Genomic DNA, 27,396 nt, shown 5'->3' with positions numbered 1-27,396 from the left:
TCTTCAAAATCGGGTCAATTTAGGCCCCGTTTGGGGTTGAGGTGCTTTTGATAAAAAAAACACTTTTAGGTGCTAAAAGTACTTTTACAGTGGTTGAAAATCGTTCAAAATATCATTCACATTTTACAAGATAACTTTTTTCGTTTTTTACTTTTAAAAGTGTAATTTCACGTCCCTTACAAATTCATATTGACCAAATTTGGTTCCTACTTAGATTTCCGACTAGTTTTTGGCCGAAATCCACCACGTGACTTGCATGTGATCATTTTTTAAGAGCAAAATTGTCAAATCAAATTTTTACATAATCTGATTCATAGTCCCTCACATTTCACAGAATGAATTTTTTCGTCCCTAACATTTTACAAAATGAATTGTTTCGTTTCTTACATTTCAAAAAATGAATTTTTTCATCCCTCATTGATCATGTGTACGAATAGCTTTTTTTCTATAAACCCACGTATATGTCTATTTGATTTTATCTGAACAGTATGAATAACATGTAATTTATCTCTATTGGGTTTAATCTAAACATGCTAATCGTAGTTATATACATGCTATTCAATAGATATATATAGGGGTTTAAAACTAATAATTTTGTTTGAAACCCATGTATATATTTATATAATTTCACCATTTGAACCTATTCAATATTTGTGGCATTTCTCTTTTAGTAATAATTTATTTATTGAGTTGTATAATAAGGTCATCTAATTAATGGGTCATAATTCGAATTCTATAATTGTGCTAAAAAATTTCAGTTTAAATCTAAAATTTCTACTCGACACTTTTAAGACCAACAGTTGAATTACTTGCCTTGTGATTGTCTTAAAATTTGAAAGTGCCAATCACTTATTTCTTTTTGTCATACTTTTCTTTTGTTTACTTTTTCTATCCAAATTTAATTCGATATAAATACTCGATAATATTTAGGATTAAATGTCTTCTTTATTTTCAAATTTCGAGTAAAAGAAAATGAATATAAGTGAAAAACTAACAATTTTTTAAACCCATGTATATATCTATTTGATTTCACTTGAGCAGTACAAATAATATGTAATATATCTCTATTTGATTTCACATGCTATTCGTACTGTTCAGGTGAAATCAAATAGATATATACATGGATTTAAAAAAAATTATTCACACACATGATCAATAAAAGATGAAAAATTTTATTTTGAAAAATAATGATGAAAAAATTCATTTTGTGAAATGTAAGGGACGAAAAAATTTATTTTATGAAATGTGAGGGATTATGAATTGAATTATATAAAATTTTATTTGACAATTTTGCCCTTAAAATATGATCACGTGCAAGGCACGCGGTGAATTCCGACCAAAAATTAGTCGGAAACCTAAGTAGGGACCAAATTTAATCAATGTGAATTTGTAAGGGATGTAAAATTACATTTTTAAAAGTGAGGGACGAAAAAAGTTATTTTGCAAAATGTGAGGGACGTTTTGAACGAATTTTCCTTTACAGTGTTTGGTGAATATCATCCCATAAAATTAGGAGTAAAATTTTTTGTATTAAAAGCACTCTTAGCAAAAGCTCAAATTTGGTGCTTTTAGAGTAGCTTTTGTGATTTAAAAAATAAAACATCAAATTTAACCATGTTATCCTATATTATAAATCAAATAAAGAGATAAACACTTTTAAAATTTTTCAAATTACATATTATCCAATACAATAAGTATTTATTGAATTATGCCTCCAAACAATATATTTAAAAGTACTTAAACAGTTAATAGGTACCTTTATTAAAAACTCCATTAGAAAAGTATTTTTCAATAAGCTACCACAACCCCAAACGGGCCCTTAGTCTTGCTCAAGTTTCTTGAACAAATCAATAAAATCATAATAAACTCTATCAAGAACCGGTTTCCGGAATATTTTGTAGACTTAAAAGTAACACGGTGAATCTACTTTTTCACCTTGTTGAGGTGATGTTTAAGGAATCAAAATATAAAATGGTTGTACAAAAGGTACACCTAAGTACTTCTAATGTTTTACTTCACCAACAAACGTTGTACTGAAATGTGAATTAGTAGTAGTATATTATCTTTAAAGACCTATCAGTCGCAGGATCTTGTATGTTTTTATTTTCGTAACTTCAAGATGTTATTAGGAGGTTTAAGTATTTTAAGTATTCGAAGGATTAATACTAAAGCTTTTTAAAATTCTTCATAAGTGAACTAAAAAGAATGGAGTGAGAACCTCGGAAGGGGGAAGAGGTACTAAATCATTCTCCATGAAGTTGAAGCACAAACAGCAGTAATGTAGGTTGGATAACCAAAAAATATCCAAAGAAAACACAATTATGGCAGCATCAATCGGAGAGGAAAAGTCCCTCTTATCGACTAAGGGAAGATCGGATCCCTTGCTGTTTTGCTTGTTAGTTGTTACTCAATAGTAGAGAAGAGATTGTTACTCTTTTCTTTCAGAGTTTGGACTTTGGACTGAGCTAGCTTTATCAAGACTTTTCGTTTTTAAGGTTCAGAGGAAGACTCCAAAACCTTAGCAGGAGAAAGGAAAAAGAGGAGGATTTGAGAGTATCTCATGACCATCTCTCGCTAAGCTTCTCTTTACATTTCATATTCTGTAAACATGAGCAATCAAATGGTTTGGATGCCCCGCTTGTGCCAAGGCTGCTTCCCATCCTTGCTCGAAAGACAGAAAATGAAACAGAAGTTGGCTGGCCGAGGGATGCAAAAGCTATTTATATCTTGGTACAAATGTTACATATCCTTTTACGTTGCCCTCTAAATCTACCGAGGCCATCCAACCTGCCATACAAGCATTAGTAATATTACAGGCAATGTAAATTACGATTACACTGCAAAAGTTACAGCGAGAATAGCATACACATGATCTACAATTCCTCAAACTGGATTGAAAATCCACATTTACATCGCTTTGTTCGTGTTGAACTCTCTTCATCAAACATCTCATCATCCAACAAGAAGACATGTTCATGATCTTCTGTGGGTACAGATTGTGGACTAGTGGGCTGATTATCCTTCAACTTATCCTGGTGGCATCCACCAGATTTCCTGCTATCCTCTTTACAACCTGCCTCAGCAGATAGTGTATCATCTGGTTTTTGGATGCCAACAGAGGCCTCCTGTGACGTGCCATTTCCATAGCAGTTGTTCAACCTTTGCCTGGTGATAATGGAGGACAGCAGTTGATACCACCTGGAAAGAGCTTGTGCTTCATTCCTCCTTTTTTCTTCGGCCACTCTTCTCTCTTCTTCTTCTTCATATGCCTGAGAAAAGGTCAAAAAATTATCTGAAAAAACTATAGTGTAGTTTCAGAGTTCACTGAAAGTGAAAAACATATATATATCAGCAGTTGATCCACCAATGCAACTTCGCGGAGACAATCAGCTTCATAGAAAACTCTCTGAATATTTCAAAAACTCATGCAGACAAACTTTCATAAAAGATAGAATCAGTAAGAACTGAATGGTCCAGATGCAACAAATGTCAAACTAGATCAATACAAGATACTGCATCCCACTATAAACAACTGGAAGACATTTGTAAACCACTTTTCTTGTAAGAACCTAAGCACAGAGTCATTTACCTCGAGAATTGCATCCTTGAATTCAGCACACACCACAATGCCCTCAAATACAGGTACAGACCTACCATTCCGGAACTCAAACCCAACCATTGCAGGTGCAAAATCAATTTCCAATCTTTTTGCAACCAGTGTGACCCTTGGCAACCTCAAATGGATGGTTCCAGGTGGAAGACACTTCTCAGACCAAACATCCACTTGACCACGCTCATTCTGGAAATGATTTTAGAGGTCATCAGATGTTCATAAAAGTGCATTAAGAAAAAAGTGTCAAACACCGAAAAACAGATATTTATTACAATCATCCATATACTGTGGAGGTGCAGCTAACTTAAAAATTGTCATTCACTAACATAGTACAACAATTGTACAATCAAATAGCAGATATCACATATAGTATACAAATTTTTAGGTATTATCTTTCTCGCTTGAACTAGACCTTGGATTATCTCGAATGTTATCCATTCTGGTACATTGACCAAATAATAGAATGCAAGCAAAAGCTCCTCCATCCACAATCACTCACACCACACTCTCCCCTACCTATTTCCCCACCCAAAAATACAAATATCTACACGGAAAAACTAGAAAAGGACCTGTACAAATAACATGAATAAGGACCCTCGTACAATAATAAATGTTTATATCACGTATAAAATCGGGTAAACACCAACTGATTCAGAGTGCATAATGATTCACATATGCATAATAGTTCAACCACTATGAAGAACTTCACAAGTGAAATAGCATTTAGTGAGGCCGAATTACTTGTTCAACAACAATTTTACCTTTGCTATGTAAATCAAATTTCTCATATATACTTGACCTTTCAATGCTTAGCAACATTTGTTGTGAACATAAGAATGGCAAACACGCATACAGAATGATCTGAGTGACATCATATGAGAATCACAAAACCAAACAAGATATATTCTTTGATAATGTAATGACTGTAGGCCAATCTTTCTCAAAATATATGTTTCACCAAGTATGAACTTTGTATTAATCCTCTTCCAGATGACAGCATTTTAACCTTGGGAACAATTCCGCCTACAGCATGAGGAAGACACAGTGGTTCTGTCTGCCACTTCCCATATAGCGCAAGGTGATCCCCCTCACCAATCTCATCGTCTTCACCAGCTTGCTCTTTGCTTTGCTTCGGAGAACGTTTCAAAGTCTGAAAACAAAAGGACATGGATATAAACACAATCAAGCATTCTAATAACTCGAAAACAATCTTAAACTTCGAGATAAATCACACTTTTGCAGGGAGTTCATCAGCTTTCACTTGGAGTCCCTCTCGCATCCATCTCTCTTTTGTGTGAAGTGTCTGGACACAAGTTCGGGGGTAAACTGGATGACCAGAGCAAAATCCCAGTATAGGACCCTTTGGATGTAAAATTTGATACTTGTTGAGCCATCTCTCAATGGCATACAATTGATGATTTCTGTAGGCCTGGTGAAGATTTAAGAAATCTCAATACTAAACCTTTATTATAACTACAAACCTGGATCATGCAAATCAAAACATATATTTGGGACATGCCTGCTGATTGGTTGGAAGAGGTTCAGTCAAAGCCCTAGTTTCCAACTCCATATCTTCCAGAGAGCTTCTTGTAGCGGAAAAAGAATTATTCACAGACTTTTGAACTGAATAATCCTCACAATTTTCTTTTTTTGACTTCCCATTCATCAGAAAACTGTCCGGTAAGCAATCTTTAATTTGATTATCAGCTCCTTCCAAAGTCCCTATTTTCTCTGTGGTTGAGGCTTCCTGGTGCGAGTGAACAACACCACCAGTTGCTCGTGACTCCAAATCCTTCAACGGTGCCAATACAGCATCCCACCAAATTGCGTTGATGCGTTGTGATTCTATCTTGTACCACCTTGTACAATACCTAAAATTGAATAGCTTTATCAGCTTATCTTCAAAAGACAGGTTAAATTGTATATGCAAGCACATGGGAGTCTGTAATGTGTGTGTTATGCAAGTTTCCAAACTTCTAACTTGTAACCAGAGCATTACAGGTCTAGACACAAAGTCAAATGAGGTACAATAAGATCAAGGAAGAGTAACATTTTGTTTCTTGTGCCAAATAATGAAATTGGACAACAAAAATTCATCCGTTTGGATTAGCCGTTTTTGGGGGTGTTTTTGAAAAATTTTACTGTAGCAGAGTTTTTAGAGTATATTTTGGGATATTTTTAGAAAATATTTTGGAATATTTAAGAGTAGTAGAGTTTTTAAAATATATTTTGGGATATTTTTTAAACATTAAAAAAAAATTAAACTACTTTTTAGAGTACTTTTTAAAAACTAGTTTTTGAAAAACTGAAGGATCCAAGCAAAAAAATGGATTCAAACCTGCGGGTCACATCTTTAGCCCCATTTCCTGCAAAGGCAACTACATATCTTAAAGACTTTCTGCATGCAGCAACTGCTACTTCCACTTTTTGCTCTCCATCAATAATTGCATTGACAGCATCAACATGCACCCATTTTCCTGTCAAGTTCTCTCCAGAACAGTACACTTCTGCCCAGTAGAGAGGAGCCCCTACTTTTCTTGACCCAATCGCCGTCGACATTCCATGGGGAGAAACAGAAGATCCTTCTGCTCCAACTACCTTCATTTTTTTTGCAGGAGGGAATTGTTTTGAATTGGTGCCACATACATCCACCAAATCTGAGTTCATAATAGCTTTCGAATTTTCGATTGCTGTAGCAGAGAGAGCCATTTCCAATTGCATTTCAAATTCAAGATCTCCTTTCCTCTTTGGTCTGTCTGATTTTGCGGCTAAACATGCATGAGAGTCAGCATCTTGACATTTGGAAGTTGATGGTTCTGCCATTCTAGCCTTTAAGTTAACACCAGACATATCTTTAGATTCAAAACTGTTCTCCAGCACCTTCCTAGCTTTTACTCTGCTTTTACCCCCAGCAGATGTTAGGCAACCATCGTCCTTTTCATCAGATGCCGGAGTGGTTAAGGGGGGAGAAACAGACTGATGACCTGATCCAGACACCATCAACGTAGAGGAGTTGAATATCCCACCACCTACCTTTCCTGTAACCTGACTATTGCACTCTGGTCTGTCTACTTCAGGCTTCAGAGAGACCACATCCAGAATAGCCACGAACCTAATAGTAGAAGCCATGATTATTGTAAACCTCCAAACAACAATTTATATGTAGATATTGACATGCATCATAGGAAATTAACAGTTTTTGATTGAAAATTGGATGCCAATTTCTGAATCTCTAGGTAACATTCTACAGAAATATGGACCATATACAACATCCATTATTACTAACCAAGGGCTACTGAAGCAAATGGCTAAATGAGAAAGCAAAAAGTTTCTCAAGTTCATATCAAATGAATAGTCTTTTAAGCCAAGAAAAGACTATGAAGGTATTTTTGGGACATATCTAAGATAATATGAAGTTCATCAAATAAATTAACCGACAGACCTCAACACATGCAACCTCTCCAATTCCTTGGGTCATGACAGAAAACCTAGACTCATGTATCCTATACCAGCTATTCATTATTACAAATCTTAGCTAAAGATGTTTACAAGCACGCATAAATAATTTGAACCAAAACAATACTAAGGAAAAAATTTCAAGCTAGTTCTAATATAATGAAGGCACAAACTCTTGTAAAACAAATGTAGTCTTCTCAGGTTTGCTATAACCATACCTAACTGTAAGATTCAACGCCCGAAATAATGCGACAGATAAGGCAGCAACCTGCAAGAATAATACTCCACTAATTAACCTCAAATAGAAGGCGAATTCACATATGCGTCTCATTTGTGTAAGTAACTATCCTGGGATATCTTCGTTGAGAATCAGGGATAAAAAACGAGTATTTCGTTGAGAACAATTCGACATTATATTTCATCAACTTCCAGTAAATCGTAAATATCATGTCATACATGTAAAAATATTTAATTTCCACATTCTGTCAACTAAGTTGACCGGCCATTTGGTATGTGATAGCATTAACTGCAGCAGAGGAACTAAAACGTCTTGCAGAGGGACTGTGTATGGTAAAAGATACTTTAACTGGACAATGGTAACTTTAAAGTGTCAGATTAAAGACGTCTCAGAATATTCCCATGGCGTCTAAATATTAGACAATAATCTCCATTCCTTCTGTAATTTACAAATAGAAACATTAATAATGTCAACTCAACTAATTAGCAAAATTGTTAAGAGTGCTTTAATACTCCATTTGACATTATACACATTCATTTTTTAACAAGCAAGGATTTTCCATTCTTTATTAAGCACAATAGATTAATAGTAAAGCAAACTATAGATCATCTTCCCCAGTAACTTATCCTCTACAACTACAATTGATCAAGTAGTATTTCCTGAGTGTTTCACCCCGGAAAGTAGATTTTCTTCTGGGGACAAGCAGAAAATAGATCACAACATTTAACAATCAAGAAGATCAAAAGATCAAGCATGAAGATGCAGATGAACGTCTAAAGCTCACCATTAAGCCCAAGATTCTTATCAATTAGCAGAACTAATTCATGTACCTATTTTTCCCTCCCCAAACCATTTACTCTTTTAGCAAGCATCCATTTCAAATCCTTCACACTGCAGCTTATCTTTACCAACAGCAAGCAATGGATTTAAGGAAGTTCAGCACCTCCTCAGAAAGAAGGCGCTATTCTCTAATCTTTGACTAACAGTATACAGTAAGAAAAGGCTCTCACCAAACCAAAAAAAAAAAAACACTTCAAACTTGAAAAAAAAATGTCATAATCTACTCTAGTGCATAATGATGAAACCCAGTAGTGAAAGCTCAAACTACAGGAACAGAATCATACCTCTTCTGCAGTCCCTTCCTGAGCCTCAAGGGTAGATGCTAAAGCTAAATGAGGTGGTTTCTCAGTACTCCCAGGACCTCTAACATGGAAATTATTATGAAACTGGATGTCATGCAGGCATCAAAAAGGAGGAGTCAATAAATATTCACCCAAACCAGAAATAAAAGGAAATATAAGCCCTTACAAGTATCTCAAACTAAACCAGACAATATCATGGATGAAACAAGCTAATTCATACCCAATCAAAAAGCGGAGCCAAAGCTTTTGCTGTCAGTTTTGGAACCTCTGTGATCTTAAGCAAGCGAGCTGGCAGAAGTGAAAGCAACGAAGCCTGCAATTAACATTAAATTTCTCAATAAACGCTTCAAAGGAGGCCACAGAATATTTAACACTCATCTGAAGCATCACAATAACCACTTCAACTAGAAAGAAATTTGATTTGCTTCATTTCTCTTCAACAATTGGCATATCCGTCAACTACCTCAGATTGAGCCATGCTATAATCACATGAACCGGCCAAGGGGTTCATGTACCAGCATTTTGCAGCCATGTCGATGTCATGGCCTCTATTCATGAAACACAATTTCAACATGAAACCCACATAATTTACATATGACCCAATGCACAATTTCTATGAATAACTAGTTAAAGTTCATGCAAGTTGTAAAACTTCATACAGGCATTTATCATCGAAGCAAACAAAAAAAAAGAATCCAAACAAAGACATAGCCACACAGCGGAATTATAATGCTTTTTGGTAAGTCCAATAACTTTCCTGAAGGAATAGTCAAAGTGTTCCATACAAGAAAGCGATCCTATCAGTTATCAACAAGTATAGATCAGCTTCTCCACACCACAGGACTCTAAAATGATTTAAGAAGGCCTCCACAGTAACTGCTAATTCTGATCTACTAACTATAGAATGGAAACATAGTAGATGAGCAGAAAAAACTAACAGTGATCACTAAAAGATATTTGCAACACTGATAAAGCAGGAAAAGCTAGATTTGCACAATCAACAATAGCCTAAAAATTGAGCAATAGATTGAAGATACCTGAATGAGAGGATCATTGCAAGCACTATCAAATGATCGTCCCCTACCCAATAAACAAAGCAGATTAACCTTGTGCACTAGCTCAGACAATTCCTGTTACAAGCAAACCATAACTTAATATGTGCATTTAGGTAGGAGCTATGAAAAAACATCTCCGACATAATTCAACTGGACACGGACAATCCACCTTTTCTTCAGCAGTTGCTCGACGTATGGACTTCTTTTTAACAGAATCAGGTGTAACATCAAATTCAACTGTTACCCCACCAATCGTTTGTTCTTCATTACTCTTTGTCAAAGCTTCAGTAGGAAGTGATCCTTCTTCCCATTCTGATTCATCAAGACCATCCCTTGCGCCAGACTCCGATGGAGTGTTTGTAATCACATTTCCACTAAAATATCCATCTTCAACTCTGTCAGTTCTGTTAAAGCATAGCTTGCTGTTCTTTTCTGACTCACTCTCCAGCTAAAAAGGAGAAAAAAATTGCTCAAATCAGAATTTTTTTAACAAAAAATAATAATTATGAGAATTGCAAATTTGACACAAAGAAATCACAGAAGACACAAAAATTTCTCATTACAAAACTACTCGCAATAAATGCAAGAAACAAGCAATTAACAAAATTTACCATGCCTGTGGAATCACATGGACGTAGGTAACCGTCATCTTCTTTACTCAAGCCTCGTGAACCACATGATTTGACTCGTTTCAAAAGTCTCCCCACAGCATGTCGAGATATATTAGTAAGTGTGCCTGCAATACTGACTTCTCTTAGTTGGTTGATACTTAAATCCCACTCGCCATACCCTTTACTGAAATTGGACATGTTCTCGCTAAAGCATAATCAAATGAGCACTAAACTAACCAGAATCATCAAATTTCTCTGAAACACTGCTTCTTTTCCCTTCATTACCAGGATACTTTGTCGAGCCTTCTTCCACTGATCCAAGATAGAAACTACTCAATAGATTATACCCGTATAGTCCTTTACCTTAAAATGAATTTCAAATTCAAGACATTTTAGCACTGTGTGTATTTTAACCGGTTCTTCTACTCACCCCAACCTGATAATCGACAAATTTTCAAATACCCTTTTACAGAATATATCCAACTTAAAAGCTTGCACCAGAGCCATGAGTTCTTTTCAAAATCCCAGTCAGAAATACAGGGTAACAAAGACATCATTTTTCACAAATATTTCATTGCTTCTCAGCAAATAGATGATTTCAACAATCATTTTTATCATTGGATGGATTCTGTAACTAGCATTTCTGCTTAAAGAAAAGTTGAAATACACTCTGACCCCAAAAAAATCAAAACTTGGAGGCTTTTCATCAAGAAAACAAAACAACAACAGTGTCCAAAATTTAATCACACAAATATGATGGTAAAAGAAATTATACCGTTTGGTTGTTGAGTTTGCCGGGACTTACTTCTGGTCCGCATTTGTCCACCGATTCTTGGGGGAGAGAGATAGAAGCGCGCTCTTCAACAGTCTACTGCCCTTGTATTGGCGCTTGGGAGTTGGCGGTATAAGAGTGCTCACAAACCAGAAGTCTTTTGGGCCGCTGAGCCCAACGAAATTGACATGCAAAGCTATGACATTTGAATGACTGCCCCACTTTTTGAAGGCCTGGTTTAATTGTTGCATACTTGCATGAGTGTGTTACTGTGTATGCTCTTTATGCTTTTTTTTAATTATTTTTTGTAATTATTTACTTTCATTGTGTTGGGTATTGAAGGGCACAAGTGACACCTGATGAACTGAGCTAATGTTGTTTATGAACCCAACAATTTGTAAGGGGATCGGTCAGAGGTTAAGTGATAAGGTGCAAGAGATTATAAATAGAAGGTCACGAATTCAAAATATTTTATTTTTAAAAGAAGTCAAAAAAATTCAACGTATTATTCAAAGCACTAGTAACTCCCAAAAATACAAAATTAGCTATTATACAATTTTCTAGTAACTTGAAAGTTTTTTGTAAATAGTTATTAACATCATTAGTAACCAAATCCAACTTCCAATTAATGCATAAATTCCCAATTGCTCGTGAAAGAAGTCTGTAGCAATAAAACCACCCTAATAATAATTTAAAATTTTTGCAAAACTATTAAGAACCCTAGCTATTGGTAACTAAATTAAAATTGCCAATAAATTGAAAATGTTAATTACACTTAATTTGGCATCTGTAAGCAGATTTAGAATTTCTACTGCATTAAATAAAGATTAAACCAATATTTATTTGGTTAATTGTAGCAAAATCCTATTATAATCACTAAAACAATCCTAATTGTGTTTGGATTAGGGATTATTTACAATTTTTTTGAAAAAACACTATAGTATTTTTTGTAATATTTTATATATGAGACAAAAAGATGGTTGGATTGATAACAAATATAATTTAGAAACATGTTTAAGATGCAATCAAATAAATTTTTTAAACCAAAAAAGGATATGTAAGCAAAGCCCCTAACACTATAAAGCTTAAACTAATATTTTTTATACAAATAAATCATATTATTGGTAACTTGAAAAGATATACTTTTTACTAAAATAAAAAAGATATAACCTAAGTTATTAGTAGTGATTGTAAGAAATGCCAAATCACTAATGAAATATAAACTATTGAAATCGAAATTCAAGTAATAATAAAAAAAATATACTAAAAAACTAAAAGAAAGAACGAAAACAGAGAGATAGAGAAGCCCAACACGATCAACAGCCCATAACCCGCGACGTTGATCATTACCCTTCCCATTGACTCACGACTTCTCAGGTCGTCTCCACTATAAAAACAGCACTAGTCTGGAAGTTGCCCTGCTCTCACCCTTCACTTCCTTCCCCTCGATCATTTCCCCAAATCTTCCGTCTTTCTTTTTCTTCAGCAAGCCCTAACGCCAAAAGAATTAGCTACCCCAATTTTCTAATCAATCGAACCAATGGATCTCCTCATCCTCATCGTCTAAAATTCTCACTTTCTCCTGTTCTTGTTTTTTCTCGGTAAAATTTTCCTGAAAAAATATCCTCGGAGCCGTAATTTTTAACGCGTCCGGCTCGCGTTGCTGTCTGATTTAGGTAACTTTTTGAAGCTTTCGCTCGTTTATGTCCATGTATATGTGTGTGTGTGTGTGTATGCTAGGTCCGTGTTTATATCTATGTTTATGCTTGAATTCTTTTGATTTGTGGATTGTAGATTACCCAGGGTAATGTTCATTGATTTTTGTACAAGTGATTTCTTTGGTAGCATGTAGAAAATTAGGTTTTGCCGACATGTGCGTTTTGTGCAAATTCCTTTTACGATATGCCGATGTTGGCAGCTTTTTCTTGTTTTATTCTTTTTGGCCGTTAAATGGAATGGTTTGTTAGCACGTAGGTGCAGATAACTTAAATCAGAAGCTGTTCTGCACGGAAGAACGTTGTAGTTGCTTGATATTTACTTTCATCTTTTGGACCTAAAATTGTGAGCTTGTCTGTTTTTAGCCATAGATTTGCGTGATTTGTATGCAAGTGACTGAATTTATGCGTGTCTATGTGCCTTAAATATTTTGTTCAATTTTTTTCGGAAGAAACAGTTAGTATACAAGATTAGCACTTTTGAATAAGGTTGTAGTAAATTATTGTAATATTAAATTTGGCAGATTTTGAGTATTATTCTCAAGTTTCATAAATGCAGCAGAGTTTATGCATGCGCCAATTTAGTTCTTCTGCTATTATTATAACCAAAAGATTTGCTACAATATGCTCTGGCTGAGTCTGAGGGGTAGGAAGGGATAAAAAATTGCCAGTTGCCACTCCTATGAAGTCAACCCCAAATTCCTAGAGGTTACTCTGCTTTCTAGTACTAGAGGTTATTCTGTTTTCTAGTAATGTGGTTAGGTCTCTGAGTTTGTTTGGCAGGTTTATTTGCCCGTTGCTTGGACCCACTGGATGCAGTCTTTGTTCTAGTTTTGCCCTTAGACCTCACTGGGTAATTTAATTGAAGGTCGGGGCTAGAGAGTATGTTAGTACTATAGAGACTTCAAAAAAATTTTACTTTTTGTATGTCCAATTCATCTTTACAAACAATTATTTCTGATCTGATTAGCTAGCTCTGTGCTTGTATTGCATTATCTGCCTGTTCATCTTGCTCATGTCCTGTAAGAAATTCAGTAAACATCTGTTGCATTGCAGATTGGTTGGGAGTGATTTTTCATGTTAAGTAGCCTTTAGTTCCAGGATTTCTTGTGTTGGTCCTTGCATCTGATTCTGGCTATCTTTTTCTTTCTGTGGCTTAAGTACTTTGAATAGCTTAAATTTTGATGCCTGACCTTGATTCTGATGGTCTTGCATGTCCTTTATCTGTTTGATTACAGATTGACTCAAAAGCTTTGTTTGTGGACTCAATGGCTTCTTTGGATATGTCACTGGATGATATGATAAAGAACAGGCGTAATAATGAGAGAGGCAGAGGGCAAGGTAGGGCCCGTCGTGGTAGAGGAACAGGAGGGTCTTTTAGAGGTGGAAGGACAACTGGGGCTCCTCGCAGGGGCCCACTTGGTGTAAATACTCGGCCATCAGCTTACACTATTGCCAAGGCAAGCTAGATTCTGTGGATGTCTTATGCTTTTCCTAGACAGATCTGATATGCTTTAAGAACCAAACACGAAGGTTCTCTTATTTTGCTTTAGAAATTGAATGTGAGAAGTTCTGTGACATTATTGGCCCAAGAAGAAGTTCCATTTTGGTTGAGCTGTAAAAAGTTGTTGTATAATAGTGCCCCCTTGCTGCATCCTCACAGTCTCTCCATTCGTGGACTATTGTTCAAGGACATTGGAAGGGATCTTTTTTGACAAAAGAGAAGATTTTTGGTGGCGTTATTGTTGCATAATGCTATTTGCCATTGATGCCTCATGCAGGCAAAATTGAACTTCTTTCTGCTGGTCTCATTAAGCCTAATGCTACTTGTTAGCACCTTATTTTGAGGAGCTCCATTAATTGAAAATTAGCAGCTTTCTCCATGTTAATATCTCTTAACAACTAGGGGGTCAAAAATACTTTGCCATAGCTAAATCCTTTCCATATAAGTAGCAATAGTTTCTTAACTGGTTGATTAGAAGGGGAGTAAAGATGGATCTTTTTGCTATATCTGGAAATACTTCGTGGGCGAGATATTCAGTTGCCTGTCTCAGTTCAGGCATCTTTGCAAAGGTGCTAGGATGGCTTCCTTCCCTGAACTTCAGAACTGGAGCTCTCACCTTTTGCATGGAACCAGTGGACATGCAGTGGGTCAAGTCTTCGACTCCCATCTACACATAGTTTTCATAGTTTCTCCTTGGTATCTGATTCTTTTGTTGTTTGATTATGTCAAAGTGACTGATACTACTAGTGCCAGAATGTGATATCTGATTTACTCTTGAAGAAAGGTGAATTATGTTACGGTTTGGTAGTATGCTGACATTTGTTTTTCCTATCCCAATTACTTTTGGGCATCAGTCCTTCCGCAGAACCAAGAATCTGCCATGGCAGAGTGGTTTGTTTGAAGAAAGTCTCAAAGCTGCAGGTTTGTCGGGTTTGGACAATGGCACGAAGTTATATGTTTCTAATTTGGATGTTGGAGTGACCAATGAAGATATAAGGGTATAGCCTGCACATCTTTTTCACAGTATAAACCTCTTTTGCAAGGATAATGTTTTGAAGATTTCTTGGAATGACTTGCAACACAGGAACTCTTCTCTGAGATTGGAGAATTGATACGATACGCAATTCATTATGACAAAACTGGTCGTCCAAGTGTAAGTTTTTGTGTTCCAGGAAATTTGTGATTGTTCAGTTGGTAGCTATAAATTTTATGTTGTTATGATGTGTATTTTGTGTTTGCAATGCATTACTGTTGTAGTTGTTTTGTTTTGTTTCTCCATTGATCTTACTTGTCTAACTGATTGGAAAGTGATGACAGAATCATAGAAAAGCCAAATTATGTTGTTTAGTTGGATAGGTATTTATGAGTGGTGATTCATGTTTTTATTCTTGCTAATGTTAGGGAACATTTATTTCAACAAACTGGTCTAATTGACTAGTGCATCTTTAGTTTGTATTTTTGCTGAATGTTTTTAATGTAACTAAAATTGTTATCACAGTTTCAATTTAGGTTCATGAAATTTGTAGCAAAGTGTTTTAACGTCTTCGAGTTTCAATTGTTTTTAATTTTGGTTATGTCCATTGACAATTACAATTTTCTTTGGAAATCCATTGTTTTGTGGAGATGGTCCTACTCTTTTGAAGCAAGATGATTTCTTTGACCATATTTTTCCTAGTAGTACTAATGGTTCTTTGAAATTAACTTGTGTTTTTTCATGAAATCTTGCATAGATAGTTTATCACTTGGAAGTTTGTTATTTGCAGTCTGTTTCGTGTGCTGTGTGTAATACTGAAAAGAGTTTAGGTTCAAATGAGTGACACATGTATAATTGCAATCTTTTTTGTTACATCCTTGCCTTCCCCCCCCCCCCTTCCTTGCACGGGCCATCTTTATGACTCAAGGTTAGTTAAATTTATTGTTGAGATTTGTAGCATAGACGCTTGCTTTTGTGATTCTGATTCTCACATTGTAGCCTTCTGCATTTATGCCTTAGTCATGTGTAGTGCAGTTCTTTTTTTTTTTTTTTTATCACCTTTACAGACTGATGGGTTACATGTGTATTGTTCCTTGAGTTTTATTTAGGTGAATCACTATATTCATTTTTTGGGTTAGTTTTTGGCTTTTACGTTTCACTTTCCTAATTAGTGAGTCCCATAAATCGTGTTGATATTTATGCAGGGTTCAGCTGAAGTCCTGTTTGCTCGAAGGAGTGATGCATTTCAGGCACTTAAGAGATACAACAACGTGCAATTGGATGGCAAGCCTATGAAGATTGAAATAGTTGGTACCAATGCTGAGGTTCCTGTCTCTGCTCGTGTAAATGTGGTTGGAGGGTCCAATGGGAGGCGGCGGACAGTTGTTGTGACGTAAGTGAACACTCTTTATTTTTGGTTCCACTTTCTGGCATTCTTTCTCTACTTCATTCGTGGTGCATGTTGTTGATTTTAATCGATTCAATGACATCTAACAGTGTGATATGCTTAGCTTGAGGAATGCTTTGAAAATTTACATTTTAAGTTAGTCGTTCTACTTAAGACTGAGTTTATTCTTTTATGTTCATGAGCCTTTAATACAATATTTTGCACACTGTGTGATAAGTGGCACTTATGCCATATGTTGGGCATATTCAGATCAAATTTTAACTAGTTATTGGCATTACTGAGCTCAAATCAATGTTTTTTCTTCATTCGGCTTAGTTAGCACCTCACTAATGAGACTTGGGATCATGCAGGCCAGGACCTGGACGCACTAGAGGCCCCACTGCTGTTACTCGTGGTGCAGGGTAAGTGCTTATGGAAATACTTGGTTCATGTTAATTGTCTTTTTACTGCATATTGGTGGTTGCTTGGACCTGCCTTGAGCCAACCATTTTCGTCAATCTTGTATCGTTAGATTTCATTTTCAGAAGTACCTACCAAAATAAAAGGTCACCTGCTAGTTCATGTCGTTTAATCCTGTATAGTATTTGGTCTATTTTGGTTTTTATTTTGTTGTTTGTATTTGTACAAGTCAATAACTGATGGCCCCTCTTTATTGCATTCCTGATTTCCAGACTTAAAAATTTTGTATGGTCTATTTAAAGCCTTCTTTGTGTTGTTCTAGGCAAAGGGGTCGTGGCGGTATGAGGGGTGGCCGTGGCCGTGGTGGTGGGCGTGGGCGTGGACGTGGCCGAGGTCGTGGCAGTGGTGGTGGTGGTGGTGGTGGTGGTGGTGGTGGTGGTGGGGGCCGTGGGATAAAGAAAGCTCTTGACAAATCGGCTGATCAACTTGACAAAGAGCTGGATGAGTATCATGCTATGCAATCTTAATTGACCCATGTGCTCTGTTATGCAATGGAAAACCGCTAGTGAGAAATTGCAGTTGTACGAAGTTTGATGCTGAGTGCTTGTTAAGTATTTTGATGCATTAGGAAAACTTTATACTCGGTATTATGTACTTTGCAGTGACCCGATAAAGTTGGCTAGTGTTTAGATTCTAAGTGGTTAGGTTTCTATTCTTGCCTTTGATCACCTTCTTTCACTTTTAGAATGTTGTGTTAAAATGGTTATATCCTGCTGAAAATATCTTTTCCTTTTCTAGACCTCGGCAAGTGCAGCCACATTATTTGTGGTACTGCCAAAGTTGGCAGTTTAGCTAAATGAATGCTTGAGAGTAGGAATATTTTATTTTGGCCTTTGGCAATTTGCGAATAGATACACATGTTAATGTGCTGCATCCAACATGATCAAAATCAAAATCAAGCAGCTTCGCCTACTTCATAGAAGCCATGTGTGAATAAAAAGGATGATTGTGCAATGGCAAGATTTTTTTTGGGGGGGTGCTTGTACGGTTGTACTTGATCGTTTGGTTTAAAGATGAGGATTCTAGGGTATGATGTTAGTTTAATGTATATCCCTGCATTACATCCTTGTACAACTCCCACAGCCAATTAGATCACAACGGATGGAACTACTAAATTACCCCAGCAGCAGGTAGATGAAATTTTGTGAAGAGTAAACCACAAACTACTCTTTGTTCAGTATAGGATTCTGATGATATGGTAACAAATGAACAAAATGCGCAACGCTTGAGGGATTTAATAAAATTTTTTCCCCTCACTTGTTTCTGCTGTTGAAGAGGGGAAATATTGTGCATTCCCATTTTATACAAGAAGAAGACTATAGAGAGCATTGCCGGTTATGAAGCACGAGTGACACCAAGGAAAATTTTCTCCTGAACAAAAATAAACTCCCAAAAACTCAGGAGTGGACCAGAGTAGCCAGTTATATAGGACGAGCCGCATCTCTCTTTAATAGTAACTGTCTGGACTCATCCTTCTGGAAAAGCATCCGGGCTAGGTCATCCCAGTTAGTTCTTGCATCTGAGGACTTTGATCTTGCTTTCGATGCACTTCTGTCCTCCTTGCCTACATCCTCACATGGTTCTGTACTTTTCTCCCCTGATGATTCTCCTTCCTCAATTTTGGGGACCGCATGAGGGACGTTCAAGCTGACAGCTCTTTCCAGTGCATCCTTGTGTTCTTGTTCTAGAGTTTGCAACCTTTCAATCTTTGGTATTTGTGGTGCAGTTGTAACCGTCTCTGTACATTCTTTCAGTCTCTACCAAGAGAAAATATACTAACTCAATACGTAAACCATCAAAAATATGGCAAAAGCCATCATGAGTGAGGACTTTAAAAGGTTCAATTTGCTTAAATGAGGTGATATTCTACATGCTTGGTTCATTCAGTGACTTGGAAATGACAGGACATTGAAAAGGATAAGAATACACGGCCAATCTCACATTAAGAAGAGAAGACAAGCATAATGAAACCTAACTGCAGACTATACAAACAACAAAACCCAGAAACTTGGTTGCTGAATATTGGTTGACTGGTGAAAATACTATATAAGGTATACGTATGGCAATTTCCAGGTGTCAGACTAATACTGAATAATGTCCACGATTAAACATTGATATGTGATTTTGCCTGCACCTTTACCACTACTTATCATGACTGCAGGTGAGGAAAGAATTAACCCAAAGCAAAAAAAACCATAGGGAAGAGAACTCTGGATCTGGTTTTAACTTACATCCAAGGCCTTTTCTGCTTCTCTTTCTATCCAAACGATTGCATGATCTGATGTAGCATTGCATGACAAGACAATATGTTCAAATCTTCCCTCAACAGGAATAGCAGTTCTGACTTCTGGAGGATACCTTCCACATCTGCAAATAACACGATAAAAGACATGTCAGGAACACTACTTGAAAATAGGAACAGAGAAATAAATCAAAATCTGACTGCTGGGGAACAAGTAACTCTTTAAGATATGCATGGGTCTAACCAAACAATTTGTGTATGCTTCATACTGCAGTTGTCTCCTTCAGATTTTCAATAGCATAAGTTGTCATAGTCCAGACTAACATCAGAAGACAATAACGAACACAAGGTTTTATATTTTTTAACGAGATTGCTTCGTCTAACAAAAGCAGCATTTATGGCAATTTTCTTTTGAGATGGGCGGGAGGGATGGAGGCAATACATCCTTTTTAAGTTTTTGCAATTGATTGACATGGAACATTGTTTGAAATTCCTGAACATAGAACATGCAATATGCAGCTAAATTTGTTTAAGGAATATATCTCCAGTTCTCCACAAGTTCAAATATCAACTTACCTGCAAAATTTTCTCTCTACAATGTGATACATGCGACCAGGTGCATATAACCTCCTTGGATCTCTGAGCTTTCTACCTTCTGGAATGAAGGTATCTCTCAAGCATATAAGAAACATCAAGCAGGGCAAACTGTCCAAAGGATCAAGGCCTGGTATAAGGGATAATAATAACAATTCACTCCTATGACAAGTGAAAGAACTTAAAGGTTTTCTGCATCCTCCAAAAGGTGATAAAGAAACTAACCAGAAGATAGATCTAAATATATCCTCCAACGGGGTGGGTGTTCTTGGTAAGAAATCATCCTGAAAAAAGTCAAACGAGATACAGTATAATTAATTCTGTATGCATTCACCTTCATTTCTGCCTAGAGAGAAAAATCTGACACACTCCGAAGTGCACTTAAGTTATGCATATCTTTGCATCTTTATACACATAACAATCATAACTAGACATGCCTGTGAACACATCCAAAAAATTAATGGATAAATTAGCAGTTACATCATGTTATGTGCTTCAAGGTTGGAAGATATTTTGCATAATGTTTTGAAATTATGAGAATTCCGGTAAACTCAAGTCAATAGTGATCAACAAAGAATTTAGCTTGAATGCAACTGAATGTAATTTATCAGGTGGCAAATATAACAAGAGAGAAGATTGGATAGTGAACTGTAACTAAATGGCTGTTATAGGATATAAATGGCTTAACAATGTAAAATAATAGAAGCCATTCTAGGAAGATAATTTGGAACATATACACAATTTTGTTTAAGCAGGCGTTAAAAATTCAAGTTTCCATCACCCTTATGAGTTATAATAAATATTTCTTCTTTTCTTCTGCTTGGGGTGTTGTATTTCATTTGGTTTATTATTGTGCCATAAATCCGAGACAGTTCACTCCTTAAATTTACTGTCAAAGGTATTGCATCTAATGTGATTCCCTTTTTAGCATTCAAAGCTGCTTAAAAAATTACACATACTTCCAAAACAATATCATTACCCAAAACCGACAATACATCTGAATGAGTCAGCTCTCACCTGCAACACCACGGAGTGTATAACATCAGCATACTTCACAGCCAAATTCAGTGACATACATCTAGCAGGTGCCACAGCATAACAGCTGACAAGGCTCCGTGGAATTCCCCCTAATCTGTTTCTATGATTCACCACAATCACAGTCAACAGAGCGGCAACTCCAGACCCCAAAGAATGCCCTGCAAAAACCAGCTTATAACTCTTCCCGTTTTCCTCCCAAACCCTTTTCAAAGTCTCAGATTCCTGGTTCAACAGCCAAATTGCTGACATCAATAGCCCATGATGCACATAACCCCCATCAAACATCTGCATTCCTAGCCTATTATCGAGCAACATCTTATAATCACTCTCTTTAACTAAATTTAGCCCCCGAATCGCTAACACAATTTCACTATGGTCATGATCAAGATAAATGATATAAGGCGGGGCATTGCCTTGGGTTTGCTCATAGGTCACTCTCTTAATAACCCAATCTGGGTTTAGGCGATATCCACCAGGAGGGGGGTACTTGGGGTTCCTGAGGTCCGGCTCATAGACAGCTAGGACTATTCTGCAGATTCTAGGAACGGGTTCAAATTCCTCAGCAGTGGCAATTGGCCAAGTAGTGCTATCATAGGAACCAATGTAAGTACAACGCTTCCAACCCCACCTCAAACATCCTACTAAAAAAAAACACTCCACCCCACAAGAAACCGACATCGATAATTTGGGATTTTGACACAAGGATTGTTGGAGAATTTCAGTGTAGTTAACAATATACAAAAATATATATCAATTGAGCCTAACACCAGAAAACTGCTCCACCCCACAAGCAACTACATCAAAAAGTTGGGATTTTTGGCAAGAGGGCCGGTGGAAAAGTTGAAAGTTAGTCACCGAAGTATCAGAACTCCATCGAATTTGATCATATATAGCATTCACAGATACAAAGCTGGCTGTTTGACACAATGAGCAAACAGTATTGTCCTAACAGGAAAAGAATCAAATACTCGAGAGACAAACCGAAAACAGTTAACAAAAAGGATAGGAAGAGCTTAATTTTTATGTGTTAGTGAACAAGAAGTTTAATGGCTGGGCATGTGAGGAAATAGCTGGAAGGGAAAAAGAGGGCGGGAAAATGGTGTAGGGGGCACGTGGGGCAGTGGTAGATTAGTGTGTTTTCTTGTCACTTTAGTGCGTGTGTTTTGTGTGTGAATCGCGGTGGTGTAGAGGTGGAGGGGGCCGGGGAGGGTAATGGTGGAGTTTTGGAGGGTGCTGGTTGTGGAAACAAAAAAATAAAATTGGGTATCAAATCGGTGGCTTTGAGTTGGCAAGAATTATGGGTTGGATTTGAAGATGCAAAATTGGCATTGGGTACTGAGAATATTGGGTGGAAAAGTTTTATGCTGGCACTTGTCTTAGGTGGTAAGGAAGCTTTATTAGTTTCCTTTATCAGAGGGGTATTTACTAGAAATCACAGTGCAGTTGGTGATTAGTGGAGAAGTTAGAGATAAATTACAAACTTATGGAGAATGACAGGGTTTTTATTATCTTTTTTGGAGAATGACAGGTTACTTAACAAGGACTCAAAATCATACTAATTCATTATGAAGAAAGAACAAGTTTTAATTTTATAATTCATTCAGAGTTCAGACCGTGTGGCTTCTACATGAATTGACCAGCTGGCCGTGTTTATTGAGGGACTTGTCTTGTTCTTGAAATTTCTTGACTGCGCAATTGGGAAGAAATGAAGTAGTAGTAGTAGTAGTAGTTTATTAACTTTACATTGAAATTCAGACTTGAATGATTCTTCGTTCAATGTATAGGGGCTTTGCCTGAAATTTCTGCATTATGTTTCTGGAATTTTGATGTCGAAATTGAGACTTGAATGATTCTTTGTTCCGTGTAAAGGGGCTATGCTTGAAATTTTTGCTTTCTACTTTCTGGGAACCTTTTTATTGCAAGGATTTCAATTTAAGGGAAAAGGGGCAAAAACAAAAAAGAAGAGACAAATTTTTTGCTTTCTGCTGAAAAAGGGAAAAACCAAAAACACCAAGAAAAGAAAGGGAAAAGAAAAACTAGAAACAAGTGATACCATCCCAGCTATACCACAAGGTATATATTTATCTTTTAAAATTGAAAGAGAAAAGAGAGAGAGAGAGAGGACTTGTTGTCATTTCCTGAATCCTTAATTTCTAGAATCAACAAGAAGAAAAATGAATTTGCTTCTACATTTCCTTAATGGTCACGTATTTTTAGATTTCCCACTATGTAAAAGGCGTATTCTTCACCTAAGCCACCTTTCATTTGAACTTTTCCAGCAAAAGCTATTATACAAGTTTGACACGTCGAGGATTCTGGACTCTGGAGGATGGTGATGCTTCGAGATTAACTAAAAGCGTCTCGATTCTTTATGCCATGCCCACCAAAATGGGACGAACGGAGAAGAGAATTTCCGAGTGTATTTTAGTACTACATCTGTTGTACCTGTCCCAGTTTCTCCCTCCCTACCAAAAAGAATAGTTTCCGTAGCTTCACATGTTTGTTACATTTGAGGTCGTTAAAAAATTGCAGGAATTAGATTTTCAAATTCTACAGTTTGTTTCCTAGAACGCCATTTCATTGCCAATAATTCATGATTCTTGCTAACGTTCGGATTGCCATTTCTTCCCGAAAATTTTTACATTTTCGTGAATCCATTTCTTAATCCTCATTTTATCTCATCGTTATCACATTTTTTTATAAAAAGTCCAGAAAATAGTAATGTACTTAATCTGTCTAAGAAATGTAGCAAAAGCGCCAACCATGTTAAGGGCTAAATCAATAACATCAATGCTCCTGCAGGATAGCTTGGCCAGTCATTTAGTCCTCTTTAAAGTATTGACCAGTGTTCGAATCCCGTGATTACCGTGCTTGGAGTGGGTTGGGGCACCCTCTCCCGGGCCGTAGGGGATTAGTTGGACCAAAGGCCCGGATACCCCCGTGTCATTAAAAAAAAAAAAAAAAGAGTAATACCAACACTTTTTCCTAATAATATTCCATTGTCCCGATAGATGACTTTCAACTTCTGGCATTTGTTTTGGAAATAGACTCTCAAACCTTCCAAAAGGCCATGATTGAAACTATGAACAAGCAAAATACCGTGTCTTCATAGAATATTGCATCATCAAATTGTGCAGGTCAAATCAGTGGACATGGACACGAGCATCTTGATGAATGGCTTGTGCTGCTGTCTACTTCAGGCATCAGATACTTCTAGCCACAAGATAGGTGCACTCAATCATGCATTATAAACACAGGAAAATTGAGTTTCATCAAATGTATTAACTGTTACTAGCTAATCGGTTTTCAAGATTGGGTTCTGGTTCTGCAGGTAGCTTTCACTTGCATTTCGTCTACAAACAAGACTAAGAGAGAATATGATAACATACCACAGACAAAGAATGAGAACAACTATCCAGAGAACTAGTCTTATTTAGTGACAATTGCATCTGTGCGAAGTATTAATTCGCATTTTAAGGTTTTGATAAAGTATTCAAAGCATCTTCATCCTCATCCTGACAGTCCTTTATCTCTATATTTGTCTCCTCCAAGGATTCTTCTTCCTCCGTAGTTGTCACAGCATGAAGTATGTTCATACTGATAGCTCTTTCCTGTGCATCCTTGTGTTCTTCTTCAATAGTCTGCAACCTGTCAAATTTTGGGACCTTTGGTGCGGTTGTAGCGGTCTCATCGCCACTCTCTTTCAGTATCTGAAAGTGAAATTGTGTCTACAAATAAGGAAATCTGATGCATTTTCTTCTTTTTATCAGCAGCAGTAATCATAGTCTGTTAATTATTATGACATTCAGTACAGGATTAGGACTTATTGAGGTAGATTCTTGACCCTCGCTCCCCGTCCCCCTCTCCACAGTATAAAGAATTGCTGGGCAGTAGCTAGGAATATGATGAAACCTCAAAGAAACAAAGAAAAAGGTCCAATGGCATTCCTACGTACTTGCAATGCCTTCTCTGTTTCATTTGTTATCTGAATGATTGCATGATCTGATGTAGCATTGCAAGACAGCACAATGTGTTCAAATCTTCCATCTACAGGAATGGCCGTTCTAACTTCTGGGGGGTACCTTCCGCACCTGTGGACATAAAATAGTAAAATACCACCATAAGAATTTGGCAAATATTACATTATCTGTTTTCTTCTAGAAGAACAAAGAAAAAATTTTCGGTTGACTGAATTTCTTCCTTGTATTTCATGCTCAAATTGTTCTACAGTAAAAATAATAGTCGGATGTCACTCCATTGTGCCTTCCAACTAATCGTCAGTGGCCATACCTTGAAAAACCTGCCAATCATTTCAGTGTTTGCATGCTTCTGAATCTTTCTTTAAGGAAACATTGCTCTCTTTTTGAAAGCAGAATACTATCGACTCATAAAAGTATGATAGACTAGGTTACAATCACAAGAAGACTTGAGCTAAAATTTGTGTACCAAATCCTGCCGAAGTAATTTGATCAAGATTACTGATAAAACATCAACGGGTGGCATATCACTAGGAGTAGAACACTGCACAAGTAAGAATTTTGACTTCACCTGCAAAACTTTCTCTCCACAATGTGATATATTCGACCAGGTGCATACAATCTTCTTGGATCTTTAAGCTTCCTATCCTCTGGCATAAAGGTATCGCTCAAGCACAGACAAAACATCAGACATGGCAAGCTGTTGAAACTTGAAAGTGTCAAGCCCTGATTTGAAGCTGATAGTTGTAATATTTCACTCTTGTACATGGTAAAATATTGAAGGACACTTCCAAATGAGAAATGTGCAATACGTCTAACTAATGTCATGAATTAGTGACAACTAACCAGAAGATGGATTTAGCTATATCTTCCAGTGGGGTAGGAGTTCTAGGCAAGAAATCATCCTGGAAAATATCAAGTATAGACTGTCATGGAATAGTCAATTCATCCAAGTTAACTCCCAGATAAGATTCTTTAGATAACAATAAAAAGGTATGGCTCAATCTTTTATACAGCTCAATAACAACAGTGTATTCTTGTAATGCTGAGACATGCAACTCATAATTTGGTCTTGAAACTCACCTGCAAGACAATGGAATGTATAACATTGGCATACTTCACTGCCAAGTTCAGTGACATACACCGTGCAGGTGCCACTGCATAACACCTAATATTACTCCGCGGAATCCCCCCTATTTGATCCCCATGATTCACTACAATTACTGTCAGCAGAGCAGCAATACCAGCTCCCAATGAGTGGCCAGCAAAAACCATATTGTAGTTCTTCCCACTTTCCATCCAAAGCATCTTTAAAGTCTCAGACTCTTGACTCAGGATCCAAGTTGCTGACTTCAATAGACCATGATGCACGTAGCCTCCATCAAACATCTGCTTCCCCAGATTATTATCCCAAAGTATCTTATAATGGCTCTCTTTATACAAGTTAAGGCCACGAATTGCTAGAACAATTTCGCGGTTCTCGTGATCAGAGTAAATAATGTAAGGTGGTGAATGGCCTTGTGTTTCTTCATAGGTTACACGTTTGAGGATGTTGTCATAATTAACCCGATAATGGTTGGATGGAGGGTACTGAGGATGGTCAGGGTCGGGGTCATACACTGCAAGGATTACGCGGCAGATTCTGGGGATAGGTTCAAATTCTTCCATGGTGGCGATAGGCCATGCCTCGCTATCATCTGAACCAATGTAGGAGCACCGTTTCCACGCCCAGCGGATGCATCCTATGACTACTACACATCCCACCCCACAAGCAATTGACATTTATATGCTACAATCTTACAATATGCAGAATTCTGAATTTTCTTGTTAACAAACTGAGAATGCCAGGAAAACAATTATACACATTGCCGGTTGGATATACTGAAATGATCTGTGACTTGTCTGCATTTTCAAAAATTGAAAAAAGAAAAGGGCTATGCTAATGGACAAGACTTTGCAACTGTACTGGAAGATCAAATGGAAGGTGGTGGAGATCAGTTGCCGAATGATGAAATGGTGACCCCAAAAAAAAAAATTTTTTGATTAAAGCGAAAGAAAGGTATCATAGTGGGTTGGCAGGAGCTTTACATGGCGTAATGAACAATAAATTATTCATAGCTTCTGTTGAAACTGCTGTGGTTCTATTTCTGGTTCTTGTCTTCGTACTTTAACATGGTATCTAGAGTAGTATAAGCTTCCTGGGAATTTATCTTGGATAAGTAAGAATTTATTAATACCCAAGAACCAAAATAATGTACAAAATATGTCTCAAATCAACAACTCTAATTTACACAACTTATATCCGTTGCTAATCTCACAACAGTTTGAGATACTTTGTTTATCTCTTGGATTAAAGAACTGAATTACTCTGAATGGCTTGATGTTCCTAAAATATTTTGCTTTGATCCCCCAACATCTACACTGGATCGATCATTCATGTTCCTCCGTGTTTAGTGGTATTTAAATACAAACAACTCTAAAGAAATTTATCAAAAGCAAAAGCAGATTAAAACCGCTTTAACTTTAAAGCATCTTCTAGAAAAATCACACGCGAATCTTTTTCATCTCTTAAAAGAATTTTTGTTTTTCACTTTTACCT

At 36.8% G+C, this 27,396-nt stretch overlaps 4 protein-coding genes across 7 annotated transcripts; 1 reads left to right on the top strand and 3 right to left on the bottom strand.

Annotated features, from left to right (window-relative positions):
* Nucleotides 1-2,697: 2,697 nt before the first annotated feature.
* On the bottom strand, nt 2,698-11,044 carry LOC113698924 (DNA repair protein RAD4-like). Of its 4 annotated transcripts, none has more exons than XM_072059327.1 (14): nt 10,891-11,044; nt 10,353-10,427; nt 10,116-10,240; nt 9,674-9,952; nt 9,487-9,579; nt 8,670-8,762; nt 8,432-8,533; nt 7,288-7,337; nt 5,952-6,725; nt 5,133-5,484; nt 4,848-5,042; nt 4,572-4,763; nt 3,590-3,799; nt 2,698-3,269 (listed from the first exon to the last, which is right to left on the bottom strand). In XM_072059327.1, exons 1-14 carry the CDS (start codon nt 10,931-10,933, stop codon nt 2,874-2,876), a joined length of 2,979 nt encoding a protein of 992 aa, XP_071915428.1. In that variant the 5' UTR covers nt 10,934-11,044; the 3' UTR covers nt 2,698-2,873. The 4 variants fall into 4 exon arrangements, with proteins under 4 accessions (XP_071915428.1, XP_071915429.1, XP_071915430.1 ...); XM_072059328.1 differs by having other exon boundaries at nt 4,620-4,763; XM_072059329.1 differs by lacking the exon at nt 10,891-11,044 and having other exon boundaries at nt 10,121-10,240.
* A 1,232-nt stretch (nt 11,045-12,276) lies between these two features.
* Nucleotides 12,277-17,685, top strand: LOC113701445 (THO complex subunit 4D-like). Its single transcript, XM_027222104.2, has 7 exons — nt 12,277-12,563; nt 13,841-14,062; nt 14,961-15,104; nt 15,191-15,259; nt 16,285-16,472; nt 16,838-16,888; nt 17,209-17,685. Exons 2-7 carry the CDS (start codon nt 13,871-13,873, stop codon nt 17,411-17,413), a joined length of 849 nt encoding a protein of 282 aa, XP_027077905.2. The 5' UTR covers nt 12,277-12,563; nt 13,841-13,870; the 3' UTR covers nt 17,414-17,685.
* A 467-nt stretch (nt 17,686-18,152) lies between these two features.
* LOC113701444 (uncharacterized) lies at nt 18,153-22,240 on the bottom strand. Its single transcript, XM_027222103.2, has 5 exons — nt 20,800-22,240; nt 20,008-20,066; nt 19,765-19,893; nt 19,178-19,313; nt 18,153-18,703 (listed from the first exon to the last, which is right to left on the bottom strand). The coding sequence occupies exons 1-5, from the start codon at nt 21,496-21,498 to the stop codon at nt 18,368-18,370; spliced, it is 1,359 nt and encodes a 452-aa protein (XP_027077904.1). The 5' UTR covers nt 21,499-22,240; the 3' UTR covers nt 18,153-18,367.
* A 1,874-nt stretch (nt 22,241-24,114) lies between these two features.
* Nucleotides 24,115-26,790, bottom strand: LOC113701657 (uncharacterized). The gene is made up of 5 exons (XM_027222412.2): nt 25,881-26,790; nt 25,644-25,702; nt 25,369-25,497; nt 24,776-24,911; nt 24,115-24,530 (listed from the first exon to the last, which is right to left on the bottom strand). The coding sequence occupies exons 1-5, from the start codon at nt 26,577-26,579 to the stop codon at nt 24,294-24,296; spliced, it is 1,260 nt and encodes a 419-aa protein (XP_027078213.1). The 5' UTR covers nt 26,580-26,790; the 3' UTR covers nt 24,115-24,293.
* Between the last annotated feature and the right edge of the window lie 606 nt (nt 26,791-27,396).

The sequence above is a fragment of the Coffea arabica genome, chromosome 7e, assembly GCF_036785885.1.
Source record: "Coffea arabica cultivar ET-39 chromosome 7e, Coffea Arabica ET-39 HiFi, whole genome shotgun sequence".
Lineage (NCBI taxonomy): Eukaryota > Viridiplantae > Streptophyta > Magnoliopsida > Gentianales > Rubiaceae > Coffea > Coffea arabica.
The sequence above is the reverse complement of the archived record's forward strand: the minus strand, read 5'-3'. Positions and strand labels throughout refer to the sequence as shown.